General features: G+C 46.3%; 1 protein-coding gene across 1 annotated transcript in view; it reads right to left on the bottom strand.

The window, feature by feature from the left end:
* Window positions 1-23059, bottom strand: part of LOC142574085 (uncharacterized) — a 316362-nt gene that overhangs the window by 170683 nt on the left and 122620 nt on the right. Inside the window, exons 4-5 of the mRNA XM_075683254.1 lie at window positions 20943-21017; window positions 19288-19348 (exon numbers count right to left, since the gene is read on the bottom strand). Coding sequence (XP_075539369.1) covers window positions 19288-19348; window positions 20943-21017 — 136 coding nt within the window. The remainder of the gene's footprint in view (window positions 1-19287; window positions 19349-20942; window positions 21018-23059) is intronic.

Consider the following 23059-nt stretch of genomic DNA (forward strand, 5'->3'; position numbering starts at 1 on the left):
ATTCCGCATTAAAAAGTATGAGTGACTAGTGTATTAAGTAGAAAATGAAAATAAACTACAGCAAGACTACGTATATAAGGGTAACCAAGAAGATAAAAAATACACACTCACTCGATTATGAGATAGGTGGTAAGGTCATAAACCGTGAAAATCACATTAAGTACCACGGAATTACCATATCGAGGGACCACAACTGGAAAGCACACATAAGCATCATATACTCATCAGCTGAATAAAAGCTCTGGTACTTGAGGCGAAAGTTAAAACTTGTTCCTCAACAAACTAAATTACCTGCATATTCAACGCTTGTTCGTCCCACATTAGAGTACGCGAGCGTCGTGTGGGATCCGTTAAAAAGAAACCTGGTAGATAGAATTGAAAAACTTCAAAGAAGAGCGGCAAGATTCATCTTGTCAAAATATCGTTCAACTGACTCCGTAACTGAAATGCTCAGGAAGCTCAACCTATTTCCACTTTGACAACGCAGAAGGATAGCTAGACTAAAATTTCTTTATCTGATTCGCCATAACTGGTTTAATCTTAATACACAGCAGTAAATAAAACAGCGTCTGTCTCGAACAGTGCGAAGCAGCAACCTAGAGCAAATTCAACCCATTTCAGCACGAATAAATGCACATAAGTACTCGTTTTTCCCCAGAACAATAGAGGAATGGAACACGCTACCACATGAATTACTAACAGTAGACAGGCTAAATAAATTTGAAGCCACGCTAACAAAATTGTTTACTTCGGCTTGAAGTACACAGCTGCTACATTAATAATGGCACTTTGTCTTACTTATGTTCCTGGTTGTAACACACATGATTAATCCAGCGGCTGTGGTACATTTAATACCACCCTACTGTAATTTGTTTTTGCTGCTTCTTGCTTTGCATTGTGCCTTTTCCTTTGTATATGCCTTATTTGGTCTGTTCTAGACTGCGGCAGTGCTGCTATCTTGTTTCGTTTGTCTTGCAACCACACTGTAACGGCCTTCAGCCAACAGTATTGATAAATAAAATAATAAATAAAAATATGCATGCTTAAAAACATTGCACCGCTTTTTGTTGCAAGGTAATGCGCGTTTGCACGCGAACTTTTGAGCTGTTCAAGCCACGGGCGTAGTCAGGATTCTATTTCGAGGGGGTCCTATTCTTTATATGTACATTCGCGCGTGTTTGTATATGTGCGTGTATATATGTACACACAAACTAAAAATTTCGGGGGGTTGGCACTTCTACCGGCTACACCAATTGTTCGAGCTTAACCTGCATTAATAAGTGTCATCTTGCTCAGCGCTTGCGTACGGAGGCCGCATGTAGCTCGCGACCAGCAGTCAAAAAAAATTGGAGGACGCTTAAGCTTCGCCTTCAAGAGTGGAACGCGACAGCGTTCCCGTCGACCCGCCAAGGGGTGTAAGACAATGGGCCACGGCGCAGCGACTACGCGCCCCGCATCGGACGCGGTGAGCGTCGAGCAACGCAGCGTTCGGCGCGACAACGACATGTGCGCCTGAGCAAGCGACGCACGCCTGAGCCTTAGAAACAGCTCGTTTCTAAGGCAACACCGCGTTCACTAGAGGCGTTTTTGTACCGCTTTGAAGCATCGAACTCGTGGCTCAGTGTTTATGTCGTCACATTCCAGGATTTGTTGTATGCTTGTGTGAAGCAATGCATGGTGCCGTTAAAGGTTACCTGCGAGAAGTCGTGCTTGCGTACAGAATGTTGCATGTGTGGTTCTCTGTGCAGTATCTCGCCAATATTGCTAGGAAAAAACTGTATAAGGATCTAATTGACACTATGCTCCCTGTACCGATTTACCGTATGTCAAACCGTGGAGGCCCAGGAGATGTCCTCAAAAGGGTTAAAAGAATGCCAGTACCCCCTTCGGTAAAAACTTTTTTCTTTAAACTACACACTAACACCTTATCAGTTAAAACATGGATGCGTAACAGGGGTATTTTTGTCCCGTGGTCCATTAACTGATTCTTATGCAGGCAACCTGAAACGATAGAGCATGCGTTTCTAGATTGCTGGGATCCCATCTTTTTCTGGGATGTGCTACAAAGGACTTTAAAGAAAGAGTTACCTTTAGATCCACATGGAATAAGATTCTTACCGGTAGAAACGGAGGCTTTTCCGTATGACGCTATAATGCTCCTGGGCCTCCACAGTTTGTGGAAAGCTAGAACGCAGTTCAGCAATGCCGATGTCAATTCGCGACCTACACGTGATCACTTCATTGACTCTGTAGTACGGTTCAGGGATGTCCATCGGGCACTCCCTGAACAACCAACATGGATTCACATGCTAGATAAACTTGTAGCATTGAAAAAAATTTGATATGTCGTGCCAGCAAAATCCTTGTTGACATGTTTTTCCTTTTATCTGTATTGTTTGTGTATGTCAAAGCCGGCAATAAAGAAAAAAAATTCGTGGCTCAGTGGTAACGTCTCCGTCTCACACTCCGGAGACCCTGGTTCGATTCCCACCCAGCCCATCTTGCAAGTTGTTTTTTATTCATGAAGTGCCTGCTGGGATTTATCGCTCACGGCCAACGCCACTGACACCGACACCGACGACACCGGCTTTTCTGCGACACGAGCTCCTTAACGCTGTCGCGTTAAAAGCAAATGGAACACCGCGCGGCATTTGCCTCCTGCGGGCGCGAGGCGTGGCTCCACTGCAGAGCTGGATCATAAACCGGACCTATGCGCAACTCTGCTCCCTGCGTGGAAGGCCGCTGCCATACTCCTCTACGGCTGACGTCACGTGTGAAAGAGGGCGGTCAGAGACGAGGAGCGCTGTCTGTCCCAGCGCTCTGCCACAAACCTTCATGTGCCCCAAAGGTGTCGCGCGACAGCATGGGCGTGACAAAGAACTAGGAAACGTGACTCGCAACTCCAAGGGTTGGCGTGGGAACACGTGCCTTTGTATCGGTGGTGAACGTCTGACCACCACCAGCCACCACGAACAACAACAACAAAAAAAAAAAAAGAAAACGAAAAGACGAAAAAAAAAAGGAAGAACAGCCCAAGCTAGTTAGTTTTAAAAAAATGCAGATGAGCTTAAGGGGAAACGATAACAGAAAAAAATTATATATAGGTGTTCGAAGCACTACAACGGAAAGAATGAAACGCTATAGCGGCAGCACACGTCGTACATAGGCAAAGAGTGGTGTACCCGGCTTCTTTGTGCTCGGACCCCGGAGTACATGGAGGAGGCTTTCGGAGAAGAAAAAAAAAAAAATAAGAAACTTCATCAGGAACGTGGACCCGACATCATCCGGTGCACGTAGATCAGCCCCTATATTCGATTGCCTCGTTTACAGCCTTTCTTTTCTTTTGTGTTTCCCTTTTCTGCACCTTTTGCCGCAAACGAAAGTTTTCGACCTTTTCCGAGCTGTCTCCGCGTCAAACCGTGGGGTTCGGCAAGCTCGACAGACATGTCTCAGTAGGAGAACTGTTCTTGCGTCTTTTTATTCTATTTATCAACATTTCTTTGAATGGCACGAAAAAGAAAAACTGCAAAAAGAATGTCTCGCCTTCAGCCTTTCCTGTCTTACAGCTCTTGTTGCCGCCAGTTCCTTGTTTTTTTTTTGTTTAATCTTCCTTTTCTTATGCCTTGCGTCGTGGAAGAACCGGAGACTCCGCGCCGCCGACTAAAGCTGTTTACCCGGCAGGAAAAGACAAGGACCGGATTATCGGGCGGATTGAACGGATTACCTCAGCAGCCGGGATGAAACAAATCTGCTTGTTACGGCACACCCAGTACCGCGACTTCATCCCGCTTCAAAGAGCGAAGCCGCCACACGTACGAGACAAGAAAACACAGGCGAACAGAGAGAGAGAGAGAGAGAGAGAGAGAGAGAGAGAGAGAGAGAGAGAGAGGATGGCTAGACAGTGGATATATTGTTCTCGCCAATTTGTTCCTTTGCTTTCCGTTTGCACTTAGGCCCGTCGCTAGGTTTACGGCGCGGCTTCGTCCCATCACCGCTGGGGAACCTTTCTGTTCCTACGAGCTGCGCCCTTTTCCTGTTCGTTCTTAATTTCTTCTTTCTTCCTAAGAGTTCTTTTTTTTTTTTTCAGAGCTCTCCCCAATGCGGCGGCGGCGGCGGCGGTAACAATGAAATTGCATCAACTTCGGTATAAAGCCTACACTCATCGGTGCAGTGAGCGCAACAACTGGAAGACAGAAACGATGTTTTGCAGCCCCCGCACTGCTGTGCAAAACGACAGAAACGCACGCTATCCGGAGTGAAGCGATGCGAAAGCTCTCATCATTGCAGCGAGTTTCAGCCAGAGAGCCGAACTTCGTGGAGGAAATAAAAAAAAAAAAGAAACGAGGACGACGAATCGCGGGGAAGCATATCCCAAAGAAAGAAAAAAAGAAAGAAAGAAAGAAAGAAAGAAAGAAAGAAAGAAAGAAAGAAAGAGAAAGACAGCAAAGGCAATGATTTTCGTCGAACGCGGATTAATAAAGGGCTGCTCAGGAGGCAAGATACAAATTCCATGAATGCGAAGCGCTCGTGGCGGCAATCTCCCTTCGGGCGTCAATAATAAATGTGTCTGCGCGAAGAACGGCCTCCCCGATCTTGATCCGGCTGCATAGCCTCTACACTATAGGCGCGCACGCATGAGCGAGCCGGTCACGTTGATATCGCGATGTCGAACGCCCCCGAGGATTCTGCTTTCTTCCCTTTTTCCTCCCCCCCTTTTTTTGCTTTTCTTTTGTTTCCTGCACGCTGTTCTCTCTTGCCTGCGCTGTTGGCTGCCTCGCTGACGTCAATTTATTCGCCCAGGCCAGACACTCGACGAAATGCGCTGACAGCTATAGCGAGCTCGTCTCAGCACCGATTTCGCTATGGTATACGCCACCACGTGTGACTGACGGTGGGGTTTAAAAAATCCGAGACGCGCAATCGCCGAGTACAAAATTAAGCCTCGCCGATGCACATTGTGCTTGGTCGGTGAGCTGATGGATAGGCGAATAGGTTAGGCCCTTCTAGCTCGCCAGGAGGTGGACCGATTTCAAAAGGAGTGAATTAAGTATGTTCGGCGTGAGAGAGAGGAATATAGGAAGGCAGGGATGTTAACCATTCTAGGGTCTGGTTGGCTACCCTACGCTGGGGGAAGGGAGAAGGGGAAGAGAGAGGAGGGAGAGGGAAGGGGTCGATACGTGTACGGACAGTACTTGAGTTACAGCCGCTCTCGCAAACCAGACGTTCTGAGAAAGCACAAAAGTGCCTTCACTGCCTTCTGAGCCGATGATCGGTGGGGACGGTGCTCTAATATGGTCTGTTCACTCAGAGGACGATCATCGAATTTCCTGAATGCGTCGGACAAAGATTGTCTTTGTGCTTGAAATTGAGGACAATGGCACAATAAGTGGTCAATGTTCTCCTCGCATCCGCAAACATCACACGTAGGACTATCAGTCATTCTAATTAGTGCTGAGTAGGTATTCGTGAAGGCAACTCGAAGCCACAACCGACGACACAGAACAGACGCTTCGCGTCGGTGCAGACCGGCCGGAGGTCTGAGTTGGAAGTGACGGGTTTAGTCTGTGCAGTCTTGTGCGCCTTGCATGTGCGGTATTCCACTCGTAACTTCTGGACGAAGAGACAAGACAAGACAAGAGGCAAGACAAGAGGCAAGAGACAATAAGAGAGCGGTGTGTGTCAGGGAGCAAACGGGGACAGCCGGAATTCTAGTTGACACTAAGAGAGAAAAAAAAAATGCGTGTGGGTGGACCATGTAATGCGTAGGGTAGATAACCGGCGGACGATTGTAGTTACAGAATGGGTGGCAAGGTAAGGGTAGGGAAACGCAGTCGAGCACGGCGGGAAACTAGGTGGGGTGATGAAATTAGGAGGCGCTAGTTGGAATCGGTTAACACAAGGGAGGGGTAACTGGAGATCGCGGGAAGACGAATTCGTCCTGCAGTGGACATAAAATAGGCTGCTGATGCTACTGATGACTGTGATGTTGTTGTTGTTGTTGTTGTTGTTGATGATGTTGATGATGATGATGATGATGATGATGATGAATTAAGGATGAGACGAAAAAATGTGAATCTTGAATATATGCAACTCTGGAGACTAGTGTAGTTTAATATTGTCTTTTACTGTTGTTCATGTTAAATATACTTGCAACGCAAAATTTAAAAAAAAATCTGGGCAAGATGAAGACGCCAAATCTTGTGTATTAAATAGCACCGATTTTCAGCACCTTAGATTCCCTTGGCGGAGAAGATAGTGTTCAACAACAAAAGTAAAACTTTCATTCATGAGAATGCGTTGCCGAATACCAATGCGTATTCCCACAGGTCTGGTACGGGACTTTCTCCTCAATGTTTTTATTGCAATGAACCTGAAACTATGAAACATTTCTTGCACTCGTCTTGTAGACCACTCGTGCTTTGCACAGCGCAGGTATCCTGGTCGTAGACATTACATAACATCTGTAGCCATTCGTGCTGCGTTTCTATAGCGAGTGCGTATAGATACAAAACGTCCACTGACAGCAACCAAAGCGCGTGTGTTTTTTGCTTATGCCCTCTCATCGCTTTCATCGCTCGTCTTTACTGCGTTTCAATTATTTTTTTGTGTGCTCACTAAAAGCCTTTTTTAAGCGGTCTCACCAAGAGAAACTGATGTGTCTTAACCTGGTGTTTACGCATCATCATTACAGCGCTAATTGAGATGCAAAGGCGGGAATCCGTTGGATGCAGATTTGAACCATAATGTACACCACAAAAGTCCTTGAGCTGCGCGACTCTTCAAGGCGACAAACAGAGAGAATGATAGTGTAAAAGAAAAAAAAACACGCGTTTTCCCTCGCACTACGTCTCCACCGACGCCTTGACGTCAGCACGCAAAACAAACACTGCGCGACACTAGCCCAAGTGTTGTAGCCAGTTTGACTGAACACAGCGTCAGAAGATCGGGGGTATACGCAAGCGCTCATGCTCTGTTCTGCGTCTTAAGTACCATGGTAATGGCAACACGTACTTTCTCGAGCCTATAGGACAAGTAAAGCCTAAATTCGTCTTAGTGGCTTAACACACATGCTCCACTTGAAAGGGCCCAGTAAGACTAAATATTCACCCGCTAAAGTTGGTTGCTGAATATTGACATGCCAGATTCGCCTCCTCCAATTACGAGTAACTGTTGATCGAAACAAATTAGGTGTTCGCTTTCATATCGAGCTCGTCTGTTTCAGCTTAAATCTTTCCCAGTTTTTGAAAGTTCTACAAATATGAGTGTTTTATAGGTATTATTATGGCGAAACAGAGCAGACGACGTGACGTGTGAAAAATAAACAGGACAATGTGATGACTATCGACTGATTCCTTATTGGGACCAACATAGCAATATAAGGCAGAGGACACAGAGGGCACAAATCTATCTCCAAATGACTAGGCCGGCCGGCGTGGAGAATAAATTAGAAATCAACGAACGAGTCATACTTGATGCTGAAGATGACTGAAGCGTTTGGTCAGGTGCGCAACATTACAGTTGACGAAAATGTCGGGTATGCCAATAATTCCAAGTTTGAAGCTTATATTAGTCGTGGGGAACCTTACCGAAGGTATATATATATATATATATATATATATATATATATATATATATATATATATATATATATATATATATATATATATATATATATATATATATATATATATATATATGTGTGTGTGTGTGTGTGTGTGTGTGTGTGTGTGTGTGTGTGTGTGTGTGTGTGTGTGTGTGTGTGTGTGTCAGTTATGTGGTTATGTCTAGCTGTGTTAGCATAATCAGCTATGAAACTGAACTTCGTCTGTATTCTCAGACTCTTCAATCCTTTCAATAGTTTATGAAGTAGTGCAGATCTGTGCGTTAAATTGAGTTCTCTTGCGTGCCTTTGTCGACCCTTTGCGGAACAGCGGATGTGTTCCTGATCTTAGACTGTTTTTAGCGTTTCTCGGTGCTCTTTGTGCTTTCATTGTTCTTCGCCTTGTGAGGAGCAGTGGCCGCTGTTTTCTAACATGCACCGACGTGTCCTTGAAGTTCTTATAACTAATGTAAACAAAAATATTATTTTGACAATTGTGGTGATGTATAAAACCATTATTGTTAGGAAACAGACCCAGGTTCCACGACTTGCTCTGATGGGATACAAGGAAAGACTAAAAGATCGTTAGAATAAAAAGAACGTGCAATTATTATGCGGTTGCGAAATATTTAAGCTCTGTGCTAAATAGAATGCTGTCGAACGAACTGAGTTCCTCCCACGTTGGGTGAAACAAACATAGATGTCTGGTTAAACAGTAAATGTTCCTAGAAAGGACTAGCCGAAAATTCAGTCGTGTTCTGGAAGGCCATGACACCACACTTATCGGCCGACTGTTCAATAGAGAATAACCAATGTTTAACGTCCACAGAAAAAAAGTCTGAAGACATTTCTCATGGTTGCATTCTATAAAATCAATCAATTCTTCCAACTTCTTTGCAATGAATGGGTCTCAAGCATCAAAACACCAAGCATGCCTTTACAGACAGTGCTGTTGGTCTCTGCCAATTGCCATTTTCTGAAATAATTAAAATAATTACTTTAAAGGCACGACTACTTTACGAGTTCCGGCGGAGAAAGAAAAGAACAGATATGCAAATACAACGCAAATGGTCGGGATCTATCTAAGCGAAGCTTTCATGCCGCGATCAATGAAATGACATGGAACTAATGGCGATGCACACAACGGTCTTTATGTTCATCTCATGCAACGTCTTATCTCGTGCAGTTTACGCACCGCAGAGGTCCTAACTTCAATATCAAGCAACGTTTACGTTTACGCACCGCACCATTCACAAGCTGTGCCGAAATGCAAACACCAACTCAAAATAGCGTTTGCCTGAGCTCGCTGGTTGCACAAATGAAACGGGTGCACACCGTGGGAAGGTCAGCGCAGCGACGTCACATGTACCGAGTCCATGTGTGACGTTTCTCGAGAAGTGAATAGCGATGAGAGGTGTGGACACACATAAGTATGTCACATATATAGACGCCTTGAAACCCTCGCACCCCCTGTGTCACAGTGACACACATCCGCGCCAGGGGACTGGCCAAGAGCGAGCACAAAGCCTGTGGCACATACTGAAGAACGACCCAAGAAGGACGCTGCACAAATGCCATCATCCGCTCATTTATGCCCCTTTGCAGGACGAAGGCTTCTTCCAACGATCTGCACTAACTCACTTCATCTTTGCACCAGCTGACGCCACCTTATGCCTTCAAATTTGCCTAAATTCATCACACGGCCTACAGTTATCTGCCGTCCTCGAATGCGCTTCCCTTCCCTTGGCACATTCTGTAAGTCTAATTGACCCCCAGTTATCTGCCCTATGCATTACATGGTCTGCTCAGCTCTATTTTTTGTGTTTTTAGTTCTATCGCTCGTAGCTCAATCTTCAGCTTCTTCTCATGACTCGCGTCCGTAGCCCGGTGGCTATGGAGTTGCGCTACTGAGCTCGAGGTTGCGAGTTCGATCCAGGGCGCGGCGGCCGCATACCGATGGCGGCGGTATGCAAAAACGCTCATTTACTGTGCATTGTAGGACGATAAAGAAGCCCAAATGGCCAAAGTTATTCCCGAGCCCGCCACTACGGCATGCCTCATTATCAGGTCGTGCTTTTGGCACGTAAAGCGCCCGAATTTCATTTTTAGCTTCTTCTCAACCTTCTTTGTTAGCCTCAAAGTTTCTGCGCCGCGTGTAATAACTCGTATGGCGCAAAGGGACACTGTGGGGGACACAGGGACACAGGAAGCCGGCGCAGTTCAAGCAGCGTACTAGTGCACGAATCACTTTTCGTGTCAGTGACGGGTGTGGCTACGGTCCGAGTATCTCTGACTCGGAGAACGGTCTCGAGTCCAGTCGGTTTAAAGTTGTTCGCAGAGAGAGGCGTTGTACGCCGCAGCGAGGGCAGGTACACAATAGGTGCTCGATGATTTCCTCGCACCTACAAGAGTCGCACATCGGGCTGTCGGCCATTTTCATACGACGGTAAGAAGCGTTCGTGAACGCAACTCCCAGCCACAAACGGCAAAGCAAGGTTGTTTCGCCGCGGGAAAGGCTTGTTGGCAGTTGTAGCCGTAGCGTGGGGTCCAGCTTATTCAATCGTCAATTGAAGGCACTTGAATTCCAGAAAGCTCGTGGCTTTTTGTGTGCAAGCAGGCGAAGTTCCCTGACAGTGTCCGTCCTCGCCAAAGGTATTGGACGCGCCTGGGTGTCTTCGCGGGCAGGCCGAGCAGCACTGTCAGCACAGTCGTGGCCGACGATGCCACAGTGAGAGGAGTCCACTGAACGATTATGTTGTGCCCTTTTTTCAGAGCATGGTGGTGTATTTCCCTGCTGTCCGATATCATCTGCTCGTAAGTTATGTGATGTATGACAAAGTTGATACTGTGAAGAGTTGCCTTAGAGTCACAAAATATGGCCCATTTCTGTGCCGGCTCTTCGGTGACGTAGGTCATAACGGAATGGAGGGCAGCAAGTACTGTCAACGTAGATGTAGTCACGTGTGCAATATTGAATTTAACTGTAACTAGCTTAGATGAAACGACGAATGCGACACTTGAACTGGTAGGTGAGGTCGAACCGTCGGTATATATATTTATGCGGCCATGATATGTCTGGTGCAGTAGTAGGAGCGTCAGTTCTTTCAGAGCAGGAGATGGGTGATTGGCTTCCTTTTAAATTCTGGGAATAGAAGAATTCACTTGAGGCTGTCGCATGTACCACAAGGGAGATGAAGGCTTCGCCGCCGGTGTATGAGATTAACGGTATGCACCCTTGACGAGCGTTAACCACTCTTGAAAAGGTCGCTTGAGATCTCTCGGCTGGTAGGGAAGCTCAGTGATGGTCGAAATACAGGGAGATTAGCCAGTGTAAGTGCAGGCTGGCTACTCTGTGCTGGGGATAGGGGTAAAGGGAATGAAAAAGAAATAAAAAATATCTAAAGTGAGAAAAATTCACACACTAACGCGATGCTGTGCTTGTATACTGTGCGACCAACTTTCATGAAAGTAATATCGCATCGTAGTGGGTGAAGAGATGTCGCCGCCTGCCCTATCTGTTCCTCCAATATTTTGTTATTCATTATGGTGGTGGCTATCATGGACAGACTAGACTCTCCCCGACCTCCATGAGCCCATGCCGCGGGTTTTTCGCTCCCGAGTGTCTCGCCGCCCGATTTGCGTCCAGACGTGCTTCCTCAGAGTCAATGAAGGGGAGGACGCTGATACTCTTGGGGCGCGCTGAGGGGATAGAACCGGAAGCAAGTGCAGTCGCCTATAGCAGACTCTTTTCGGCCGGATGCCTGCGCGTTTCGACGCTGCCATTGGTGACGGGGTCGCTGACCCAGCCGACGAGCCAGTGTCCCAGGGCAACCCTCCCAGTCTGCAGGCGAGGCGAGCCAACTGCGGTACCGATCCAACTAAAACCGTGCACGGACGTGGAAGCTAGAACTGGTGTCAGGCGGACGAACAAAGCTGACTGTCTCAGTTTCCGTCGACGAGTCGGCATGATCATATTACTCGCTTGGTAAATTCAATTGAATGCGCGCCATAGTGAAGTGAATGATTACCAGACAGCTCCGTGCAACTGGTTAAAAAGTTTCACAAAGTATGCACTGGCCGTTACACTGAGAAACTCCTGCGGTAACAGTCTCCTCCAAATGTATAGGCTGTCAGCCTACTGGTGTTCCAACACGGCTACAAATTTCAACACCTTTCGCTATATACCCGTACATTTATAGCTTTGTAGACATTTTCAGGCCGCCTGGGCACCTATTTGACTGTGCGCACGTACAACCGCCTCCAGACCTCAACCGAACAATGAACACATGGTTAGGATATGTGGTGTTTCATGGCACAATGGCCAGTGATGAACAATGAATACACATCTGCAGTGGCTTAACTTTCACAAACAAGGGCTGTGAGGAGCAAACAACGAATGTTCACAAGTAAGAGGCATGGAGTTATCACCTCCAAGATATCACATCAACCAGAAATATCTAACAACTTCCGCAGGAGACGCAAAAAGGCGCTTAAAGTTTGTGCCTGGGTCGAGTACGACATTGAGAGTATACCTGCTCAAAAGCAGTAGGGCAGCGACAATATACCCCTTCTTCATTTGCGTGTCGAACTTCAATAATCAAGTGCTCTGATATCTGATTGCGAGCAGCGAAATCCGCATAAAGGAGGCACATGTTTTATCAGATCAATACCCGGATAAGGCTTGCCCTGTCATCTTCTGTTCTGTCTTCGTCTCCCTTGCGCTGTTAGGCCAATCATGTATTCGCACAAATTTTCGCACAGCGTTCAGTTCCTGCAAGTAGCCGTTCGGGAGTCTGTCTCGAAACCGATGCACGCTTTTGCGGTAAGCGATACTGAGGGCGAGAGTAAAGAGGGGGGAGGACGAAGCGAAAGCATCCGACGTGTTGCGGGTCCCGACGAAGCCGGCGGGAAAACCGGCGAATTCGTACAAAGGGCCAAGACCCTTCGAGTTGGTCGCCGCACGCGCAGTGGGAAGCAACCACCGACCGCTGACGCCGGTTGAGTTAAGAGTCAAAGATGGGCTCAACGCCGACCGGAAGCTGTGGCATCCGAGACGCTCACGCAGGAAAGCAGCGCCTCCGCTGCTGCTAGCTTGGACGTCAGCCAGTCTCCGGTGCTGCCAATGCCGTGGAGAGACTGTCGATTCTGGCAGGATCAAAGAGCATCTTCGTTTTCGGGGCACACCGCAATTCAAGAAGTAAGCCAACGGAGGATGCGAAGCCGGCATGACTTCCGAATGCCTGTCGCTGCACAGAGGTACTAACACCGAGCTCACCCTTCTTTTTATTTATAATTATTTTCTTATGCGGGCAGCACCTTACGCATCCACTGTAAACGTGGCACGTCAAACAAACTCGCGCCGAAGCTAAGTTGTGAAATACTTCTATTAGCGGTTATACTGGTGTTCTTGTTCTTTAGGACATCAGCAGCGGCACGGAATGGCTTGAAGAGGGTTCTGACGCTGATTGATCCCTATGCAAGGACCCCTGTGTCCATGCCTGTGTCCAAATGGCATGGACCCCCATGCCACCGCCCACTGAAGCGGCGATCGTCCTTCCAAAGCGAAGTTGCGCTCTTCGTGACCGAACCCTCGACGAACGCCTGATAACGGGTCCTGCAATCTCCGGCGGACCAACAAAAATGAATAGAACGAGGCGCGCCTTGGCTCAGTGGCGCCTTACGCAGCTTCACCGAAGGCGCGGAAGACCACAGAAAACTGCGTGCTGTTGCGAAAGAACAAAATCATCTCGACGAAGGCGACGGAGAAAATTGGCGCTGACAGCGTCGCGCCGCGACAGAACATTTATGGTCTTCGAGAGACGCCCCGCTAAAGAAAGTTGAAAGCTTAAAGTTATGTGTAGTTCAAGGAGACAGAGTAGAAATGTTTTCGAGAAAGTCTCAAGTGCCGGATATGGCGCCCTATCCCGTGTAGAGCCATCCATTCTTCAAAGTGATGAACTGGCGGGGCGCGCCAGCCAGGACGCCCACATGGGAGCAGCAGATATCGCCAAATATTAAAGGCACTCGGAGAATGTTACTTCTTGCGTAGGCGATGCAAATGGCGCGATTAAAATGAGTCACGGGGCGTCGAGAGTGCTTCGAGGCAGTATAGTCTCTTCCGCTGTAGAGAGAGGGAGAAAGAGAGGAAAGAGATTGTGGATAGAAAGAGGCGCCATTTTCTTCAGCTCTTTAGGGAGCATGGCTCAGTGTTTAAACGCTGTACTCAGTGCGACTGTCGTTTTGAGTGACCATGTCGATGAAATTGATAGCGTGCACAATAAACGGCGACTGGAAAAAGAGCCCCCTTTTGCGATGTACACAAAAATTCCACTACGTATGAACTAAACCACAAGCGTCTCCTATAGCTTAAACTCATAGTTGTAGCGAGCGCGGCCTAGCGTTGACGCATAAAAAAAAGTGAGAAAGACAAATACGCTGCGCACACGTTATTTTCCAGCCCGCCACTGAACAGATGGATCGGAACTCATTTTCAGAGCACTACAAGCAACAGTAAAACCTCAGAACTCTGTTACTAACTAAGACCAGAGTTGGCGTTTTGCACTTTTAAGTCTACGGACCACGGGTAATACAAGTACGTAAAGTAATGCGTCTGCACTCCGTCCGGCTATACTGCGCTCATTCCAGCTTGGGAGCTATGCATGTACTTGAGCAAACAGAAAGTTGGGGCTGTGGCGTAGACAGTCGCAAGTTAACTGTGCAAGAGCTTTCGTGGGAGGCACGCTTTAACGAGGCGGCGTCCACGCATGCGCAACTGCATCGGCACGCGCAGTTTGCTCTTCAAGGTGGCCCGCGGTGGTCGCAAGCCTTGCATAGCGCTAAGCGGAATCGCCCAATTGCTTAAAAACTGATTTGTCGCTGACATAGAGTTGTGAAACTGCCGGCCACTAATTTGTGTCAACCCGATGGCTGACATGTTGCTCGCTAAGCATTTTCTTTTCAAGTATGGCACAGTTCTGGTATAGAAGCAGGGGCAAGGAGAACAGCAGTGAGTTGACAAATCGTTTACAATGAGCGTCTAATAACCTGCTTGCAATCTCAAAGCACGAGTGTAAAGGAGAATGAGCGCCAATGAAATGCACTGTGGCATTCTGTTGTTGCACTTATCCGGAAGCAAAAAAAAAAAAAAAAATCTGCAAGAGCTCGCAAGCCCGTGCAGAACTCGCGAACTATGAGAATAAGCTTGCGAATTATGCAAAACTTTTCAGTAAGAGTGGAAGTAATAAATGTTAACTATTAACACTGGCACTTGGATATCCTCTTGTGCAGAAAGAAAAGTTACAAACGGCCAGCCCGCCAAGTTCTGAGGACTTTCGGCGATTCTAGCATCCGTAGGATGACGAGACGCGTCCAACGTTGGTATATAGAACCAGCTGACACGTCGGCAGAGAAACGGCTAGATGAGTGCGAATGGATTTTTTTGGCTTGGACAAGTTCGACATCAGGAATCGGACGGTCCCCTGCAGGCTTGCCTATATTATTGTTATTTTTTTAGAATGGCTCTGTATGCCGCTCTACAGATAAATTGTGCCATTCTTTAGCTTACACACATTGCCACACCTACAGGAGCACGTTGAATGCACGCACTCGGCGTCGGCATATTACAGGATGCTCTGACGTGTGTCTAACATCGTACGCATCTAGTGAAATGTAATACATGTATACACTGCGTGGTCACGGACGTGATTTTACATCTGTGACGTATGCTGGACAGCAAGCGGATGTAATTAACAGTAACAGGGATATAGTGTTAAATCAGTGACGGCTGTCTGAACAGCACACGGATGTAATGAGCAATACTAGGGATGTATGCAGCACAGTCACGGATAGAGTGTGTATCCGTGACGCGTGCAGAACAGCACACGGATGTAATGAACAATACTAGGAATTTATGCAGCACAGTCACGGATGGAGCGTTGTATCCGTGACGCATGCAGAACAGCATACGGATGTAATGAACACTCATACGTATGTACGCTGAACAGTCAGGGATATTTTCTTACACCTTCATAAATTTTGTTACTCGGGTGTAACACAGATCGCGGTTGTATGCTATTTAGCATAGTGACGGATGTAGCATTGCACCGTGACACCCACAGTTCCTGCCAAGCCATTTCCCCGCCATTTTGTCGAGAAAGCAAGGCCGCAACCAAACGAAACACTACGATCGAAGAAGCAGAAGAAGGAAGCAAACAAACTAAAAAAAGCGAGGTGCTGTCTGTTGTGGGTTGGGTGCGCTGTGCGCACTTTATCAACATAATGGCTTTCTGCTGGAGGGCTGAAGATAAAAGGGGGATGAGGAGGAGTGGGACGGGTCGGTGAAGAACGCGCGTACTGAGGTCAACGCCGGGAGGGTAGCGCCACAGTGGCGCGAATACGTACAAAACGGGTCAATTCGAAAGTTTTGCCGCCAAGCGCTACAAAATCAATAACCGCTGGGTCAATATATTCTCGCTTCTTCGGCGCTGTATCTTCGCTCCCGACGATCGACAAACAACAAGGTCCCATCAGTTTTATTAGCTAAGTGACGGATTTCAAAACAGGTTAAGTGAATCCTGGCTAACGAGCTCGGCGTGCTCTTGTGGCAGGTCTTCGTGTATTGTGCATGGCCTCGGATCAAAAAGGCTTTGTTAACCCGCGCAAAAAAGAAAGAAAGAAAGAAAGAGAGAGAGAGAAGTACAAGCACGCTCTATACGCATGCCAGTTTTTAGCACAGGCCAGGTTGGTGGACCATTCCATTACAGAGAAATGAAGGCGAAGTGCAGTCTTTGTGGCATGAAAGCAGCGCACCTCAGCAAATCCCTCATTGGGGGTAAACACGCCAAATTTCTCGGGCAGCAACAACAGCTCGTGTAGGTACCTCGACGCCGCAAACCACATGCTTGTATTACGCTCAGTTGTGAAGAACATGCGGTCCAAAGCACTTTCTGCGAAAACCTGTGCGACAAGCCTCTTTGTCTCTGCAAGGCCCACCGAAGAGGAAAAAAAAAGACAATGTCAGAAAATAAGAAGAAGCAGGAAAACTAAATGAGTGCGAAAGGCTACTAGACTAGGATAAAGCGCACTTTAGGACTAGAGCGTGGTTTTATATGCGCGAAGAGTTTCACGCTAACAAATGCCTACACACAATTAAAGTGCTCTTTGTGAAAAGGCACAAAAATAGAAATAAGAATAGCCCATTGATCCATAACGAAATAATGGAGTCTAGCTGTGTTAAGAGCACACTTCTTTTAAAACAATGTTAAGATAAGCCCGAGGACACTCTTGCAAGAGAAGAATTTAGACAAATGAGAAACGAAGTGAACGTTAAAATAAGACTAGCTAGAAAGCATTAGCGAACAGGCATGTTTCCTGCTTACAGTCATAACACTGGTAAAACGAGGAACTTGGTCAACTCTATAACAGAAAGGTTTAGAAAGAAGAATGCAGGTAATATTCTTACGGACGTCTCTCCTTAGTTGCCCGTTGTGCAGATAGCGAATGATTTTGACAACCGCTTTATTCGGTTAGTGAACAACATCACAAATGGGCGCGCGCCAGCACATCTCCGAAACAACACCCCGTTCTCAAACGCTCATTGTGCTTTTCTGCCTACTAATACATAACACGATTCAGGAGCGTAACAATATCTCCAGGTTTCGATAAAGTTAGGATGAGAGACATAGCTGCGAATTTGGATGTGCTGAAAGCAACGCTGCTTTCTGCCATAAATGAAAATATTAGAAACCAGTCAGACACATGAGAACATGAAAGCCAGCACTGTAGGACCACTGTGTAAGAAAATACCAAGGAGTTTTACGCGAATTATCGACAAATTTAAGTTTTGTCGTCTTTGGCAAGCTTACTCTAAAATTAGTGCATGATAATATGACCTCATATTGTGAAAATTTTATTCTTATTAGCCATGCACTGTTTGGTTTTCGCTCAGGATAGAGTACTATAAGCCGGTTAGAAGATTTTAATGACACGTCTGTAACAAAATTGATAAAGACGATGTTGTATTGGCTCTTTGACCTAAAAACAGCATTTGACACGTAATAGCATGAACTGTTGCTCTAAATACTAAGCAGCTGTGGTTATAGAGGTCCACATTACTCATTTTCATGCAATAATTTAACACGCAGACAGAAGTGTGCCCGTGTAGCAGAGTCATATAGCTCTTTGCAGTGTGTCGAAACAAGTGTGTCGCAAATGTCTGTTTCGGGACCACTCTTGTTTAACATTTATGTCAGAGATCTTGCCTGCTTACAAATAAAATCACAAATTTATTTATACGCTGATGACACGACTTTGGTTATACTAAACAAATTTTTAGAACGAAGCCACTCGAGTAATAAAGTACGATGTGTCCAAACTTCTAGATTGGTTCTTTGATAACAAACTTTTCAATAATAAATCGAATACAAGCATAATGTTGTTTCACAGCCCATGTAAAGTAGTTGAGGATATCTCACCGGTGCGTCTCCACATCAGTGACTGCGATGCGCGCTCATGTTTTCTGATAACTTTGGTAAGAAACACAAAATACGTAGGGCTGCACTTGGACGACCGGCTGTCATGAAATGTCCGCGTTGAAGAGCTCGCAAGGCCGCTCTACATGCAGTATGCGCTCATTTGTAAGCCCTAAAACACTTGTGCGATGCAACCGTTGCTGAAATGGTTTACAAATCACTAAACGAGTCGACAGAAAGATATGAAATAAAAATTTACGCATCGGCTTCTTCAGGTCGAGTTCAAATAATTAACCGCATACTAAAAAAACGGCCCACCTGTCCACGGGCAGTGTGTCTTGAGCATGTGTCTGTCCGACACGCTGCGTATCGAGCAACAAGTAATTTTTGACGTGCCGTGTAGGAAACATTTTTCTACTAACTAGAAGAACTTGAACGGGAAATATCGTTACTTACGTTGTGTAGAAGAATATGCGGTGCCTCGTGTTGACAAGGGGACTATGACAAGAGGAATCATGCTTTCTACGTGCCGGCTAATTTTTATGATCGGAAGGGTAGTCAGTTCTAGAGATCATTTATACAAATAAAATCGTTCTTAAGGTTATGGCTCATATTCAATGCCCTGATTTGTTAAACTTCTCCGTAAGAAATTTCTAAGCACGTATACAGATGACGGAGCGCTTTTAGAAAATGGCTATTTGCTGTGTGACTTTTCCGCATTTCCTTTTAACTTTTCCTTTCAACTTTTCCTTTTAACCTGTTGCTGCTACACCGATTGTGAAGTCATCTATGCTGTGAATGCCTTTCTTTTAAATCTACCTTGTACACATACGTACGTTCATATACAATATCACAGTAATCAATCTTTTATTATGTTCCAATATGACGTCTTTTTAAAAAATTATTTTAACGTAATATTAATCCTTTGTGTACACGTATTCGTAGTACCTGCCGACTGCTCAGCCTCGCACATAAGCAATGTTGCTTATGTGGGCTGGATATGTAAGTTATACATGTACGTTCTTCTTCTTCTTCTTCTTCTTCTTCTTCTTATTATTATTATTATTATTATTATTATTCACTCCTGAAGGTAGGACATATATACCTTCTTTCTTCTATAATTTAGCAGAGACGTTTCCTTGGGTGAAAAATGCACAGCATAATACATCACTAAGAAACCTGCATATGCGGAGCATTCTGTACGTGCTTGTCACTTACAGGAAGCAAGACCGACGTGCAGAACGTTGACGGCCTGAAGGATGATCATGATGGCGTGCACCTATTGAAACAAGAAAAAAAAAGGCGGTGAAGGGGGAGGGGGTGAATGCGTGAGCACTACTTGTATTCATTTATTTTCTTGTCCTGCAACGTGGTGTTAGGCCTGGTGCGTTTTTGCCACACCCTGTATTTTATTGCTTGGGACCTCGGGCGTGCAACAAGGCGGTTGCCTCGAAAGTTTGGCCCAATTACAAAAGTTTACTAGAGGGCCACGTAGGGTAGTCGAATAAGGTCATGTCCCTAACCACAAACGTCCTAAACGGCATGACTTAACTAAGCAACGTACCCCGTCCATGCCCTCTTCCAAAAATACAACTCTGAATACGTGCGTGTTCATGGCCACACCTTTTTCTTTTTAGGCCGCTATAAACACAAAAACAAAGGCTATAATTACCCATGTTTCATGCTCGGGAACTCGAGGGTAACACGGGATTGCATACGGTTCCATGCCTTTGCTATCTAGGAATCATTCCTGCATCCTTAACCATGTGATGGTGTATACCACGTGAATCGATCCGAAAAGTTACACTTCTTAAAATATAGTGCAGTGAAAACAATACCCCTTTTCTAAAAGAGTAAGGATGATACATTTCGGCGATGTAGTCGTGAATTCACGCAATCGTGCTCTCCTTTATAATAAAGAATTCGAGCGCTAAAAACACACAGGACGTAGAAAAAGAAACCCACACCGCACGTCCTGTGTGTTCTTTTTATCACTCGAAGTTTTTGTTATAACGCATTACCAAACAGCCCACTTATCAATCCTTTTGCAGTGTTTTCCGTTAACTAATGCATGGCTCAGCTGTCGCTCTAGTGCCATTTTGTTGCGAAGCGCAGTACAGCGGGAGATGTTACGCCATAAGTGTTGACAACCGTAAGCACGCTGCGGCAAATATTCCGCCGTCTAACTTCAAGAGAATTTGTATAAGTGCGCCCGCTAGCCACACTCGCTCCTCTCCGTGACGCCACCGAAAGTATTACGATATCAACGTCTCTAAGGGCACTATATGTGTTTTGCAGCGCGGAGGCACAGAGCACAGGTGCAGTGCGGTTTTGTGGGCAGAGCTCGCGCTGAATCTTTATATTGTCAGCCAGTGTACTGCAATGCACTTCGATCCCCGCTACAATGAAGGGTGATTCGTCCTTCCAATTTCGAACCTCCCTGGCACAGCTTCCGCGTAAGAACTTTCCTACCCTTTGAAGCCGATTTGCCGCCAGAACGCTTTGTTTGAAAGCGACGACAAAAATGTCGCCTTTGAGTTCTACATTCCACTAAGCCGATCTCGGTGCACCGGATAAGAAATATTTGTTTGTAATATACAAATTTTTTTTTTTGATCCACGATAAGCGTTACTTTCACCTGATGCCAATATACAAAAAAATTAGTCGCACAGGCACTCTCAGCAATCGCTATTTACTCACCCAGTGAAAATTCCGTGATCGAAAATCGAATTAATGGCACACGTTGGAACACGGGGCTGCGACAAGTGAACGTCGCATTGCCAAGCAGATTGATCAATTGAACCTCAAAGAACATTACAAGATACTCTGAAGGAACTATTCACTTTTAACTCTCACTTTGCAAAAGCACTCACCAGGTAACGGTAGCCCTGAGAGGTGTTGTCAGTCACCAGGCAGTCGAACGTGGCGAGCGTACCGACCCACAGAATCTGTCAAGTAATGATAAAGTGCGAACAGTAAATTCCCACTGAGAATCACTTCAATGGCAGCTGAAGAGGTACACTTGCAGAACATTTCAAAGCAAAATGATGTGCATTACCTTAACTATCGCGCTGGTTGACTAAACGTGAAGAACACAGCACGCCGTCTGTGTGCATTTCTCGATGAGATGTAGAGCGCGCACGCACGCACGCACGCACGCACGCACGCACGCACGCACGCACGCACGCACACACACACACACACAAACACACAAACACACAAACACACACAAACACACAAACACACAAACACACAAACACACACACACAAACACACACACACACACACACACACACACACACACACACACACACACACACACACACACACACACACACACACACACACACACACACACACACACACACACACACACACACACACACACACACACACACACACACACACACACACACACACGCGCGCGCGCGCGCGCGCGCGCGTGTAATATTTTCTATTGTCATATTTTCTTTCGCGATTGATTCAAATAAACATTACCGGAAAGGGCTTATTAGGTTTTGGAAAAATGGATAATGTAAATAACGGATAATATGAATGCGCCATACATGCGAACAATGAACATTATTACCCGTGCCGCTTATGTTCAAGTCAGCCCGTTAACGGGAACTCAGCACTGTTTCTGCAGCACTATACTTTCAAGAGCATGAGGTATATGCCCCTACTAGTAAAGACAACTGAATCTCGCAAAAGAATGAACAATTCAGCGACAGCTGCTTACAACCACATTTACGTGAGACTTGCCTCGATGTGCACGGCAAAGCTAAAACCTGTGATATATGCCCAGCAAATGAGCAACAGTCTTGCATCTACCGACGTGGCATGATGTTTCTCCCAGTTGCTGTAGATGGCCTTGACCCAAATGTCCGAACAAGCGACCACGAATGTACAGCAGTCTCGTTGCCTCGAAAGCTGTAGAAAGTAGTCCGCGTCACGCTGAGTAGTTCAGTTCTCCAGTGGCCATAGAAGCTAATTAGCGCTAGGCTACGGCGCAGTCCTTCAATTAAGACGGCGTGCGCACTATACCGCGAGTCGCGAAGGTCGCAGCGACCAAATTAGCCGCTGAGCGACGGTATCACAATGCTCGGTTGAAAAGCGACCGTTTCGGCTCAGTAGCTCGCTGCACGATATTTCAGCTCCGCTAATGTAGTCGCAAACGCTGCTGAACGAATCAGCGGCACAGAAGCAAGACGTCGTAATACGCGGATTGTTATTTTTACGTGATGATGGCCGTGCGAGCACAGGAGAACGGCACCAATAACGAGGCATTGCGATCTGGTGACAGGCAGCTCGCATTTGCTCTGTGTGAGCCCCGTTGGTTGCGAGTCGTCAGTCGTGCTTGGTAGCGCGACCTCTGTCTATCGCCGGCGTGAATGCCGCCTGTTAGAGACCGCTCAAGAAAGTTCGGCCCCCTCCGCGGACGCGAAATAGTTCAGGTTTTCGCCTCGAGTGAGCCAGGTTAAAGCGTCGGCCGGTAGGGGAGCTGCTTCCGCACTTTACCTCTAATAGGGTATACTAGAGTACGGTACACTCTACCCCTAGCAACAGCCCGTCCACTAAAACTCTTGCACAACGCAACACCGCATTAACATACTCTTCGAAAGAAAATTACGCCGAAACACTTTCAGCGCTTTCACTTTTTTTTACATATTGTAACCTAGTTCGAACTTTGTTCCTAATTATAAGTTAAGCTCTCTGGTTTCGTAAACTAGCAGCCAATGACTAAGGCGCGGTTTCAAAACCTTCGGAGACGAGGAAAGGTTAAGCCTGTAACGTTCTTTGCATGCAGATTCAGCGAGGTACGCTCGTAAAATCACAAAGAAAAAAGGTTTTGAGGGACAGGTACGCACAATAGCTCCCAGAATAAAGCCGTCATTTGCATGCGACAAGTTTACGCAAGACGCGTACATTATAAGCGCGGCTTACAGCTGGCTCTAGCAGCAAACAGAAAAACAAAAATCGAGCCTCCCAG

The sequence above is a fragment of the Dermacentor variabilis genome, chromosome 3 (assembly GCF_050947875.1).
Source record: "Dermacentor variabilis isolate Ectoservices chromosome 3, ASM5094787v1, whole genome shotgun sequence".
Taxonomy (NCBI): domain Eukaryota; kingdom Metazoa; phylum Arthropoda; class Arachnida; order Ixodida; family Ixodidae; genus Dermacentor; species Dermacentor variabilis.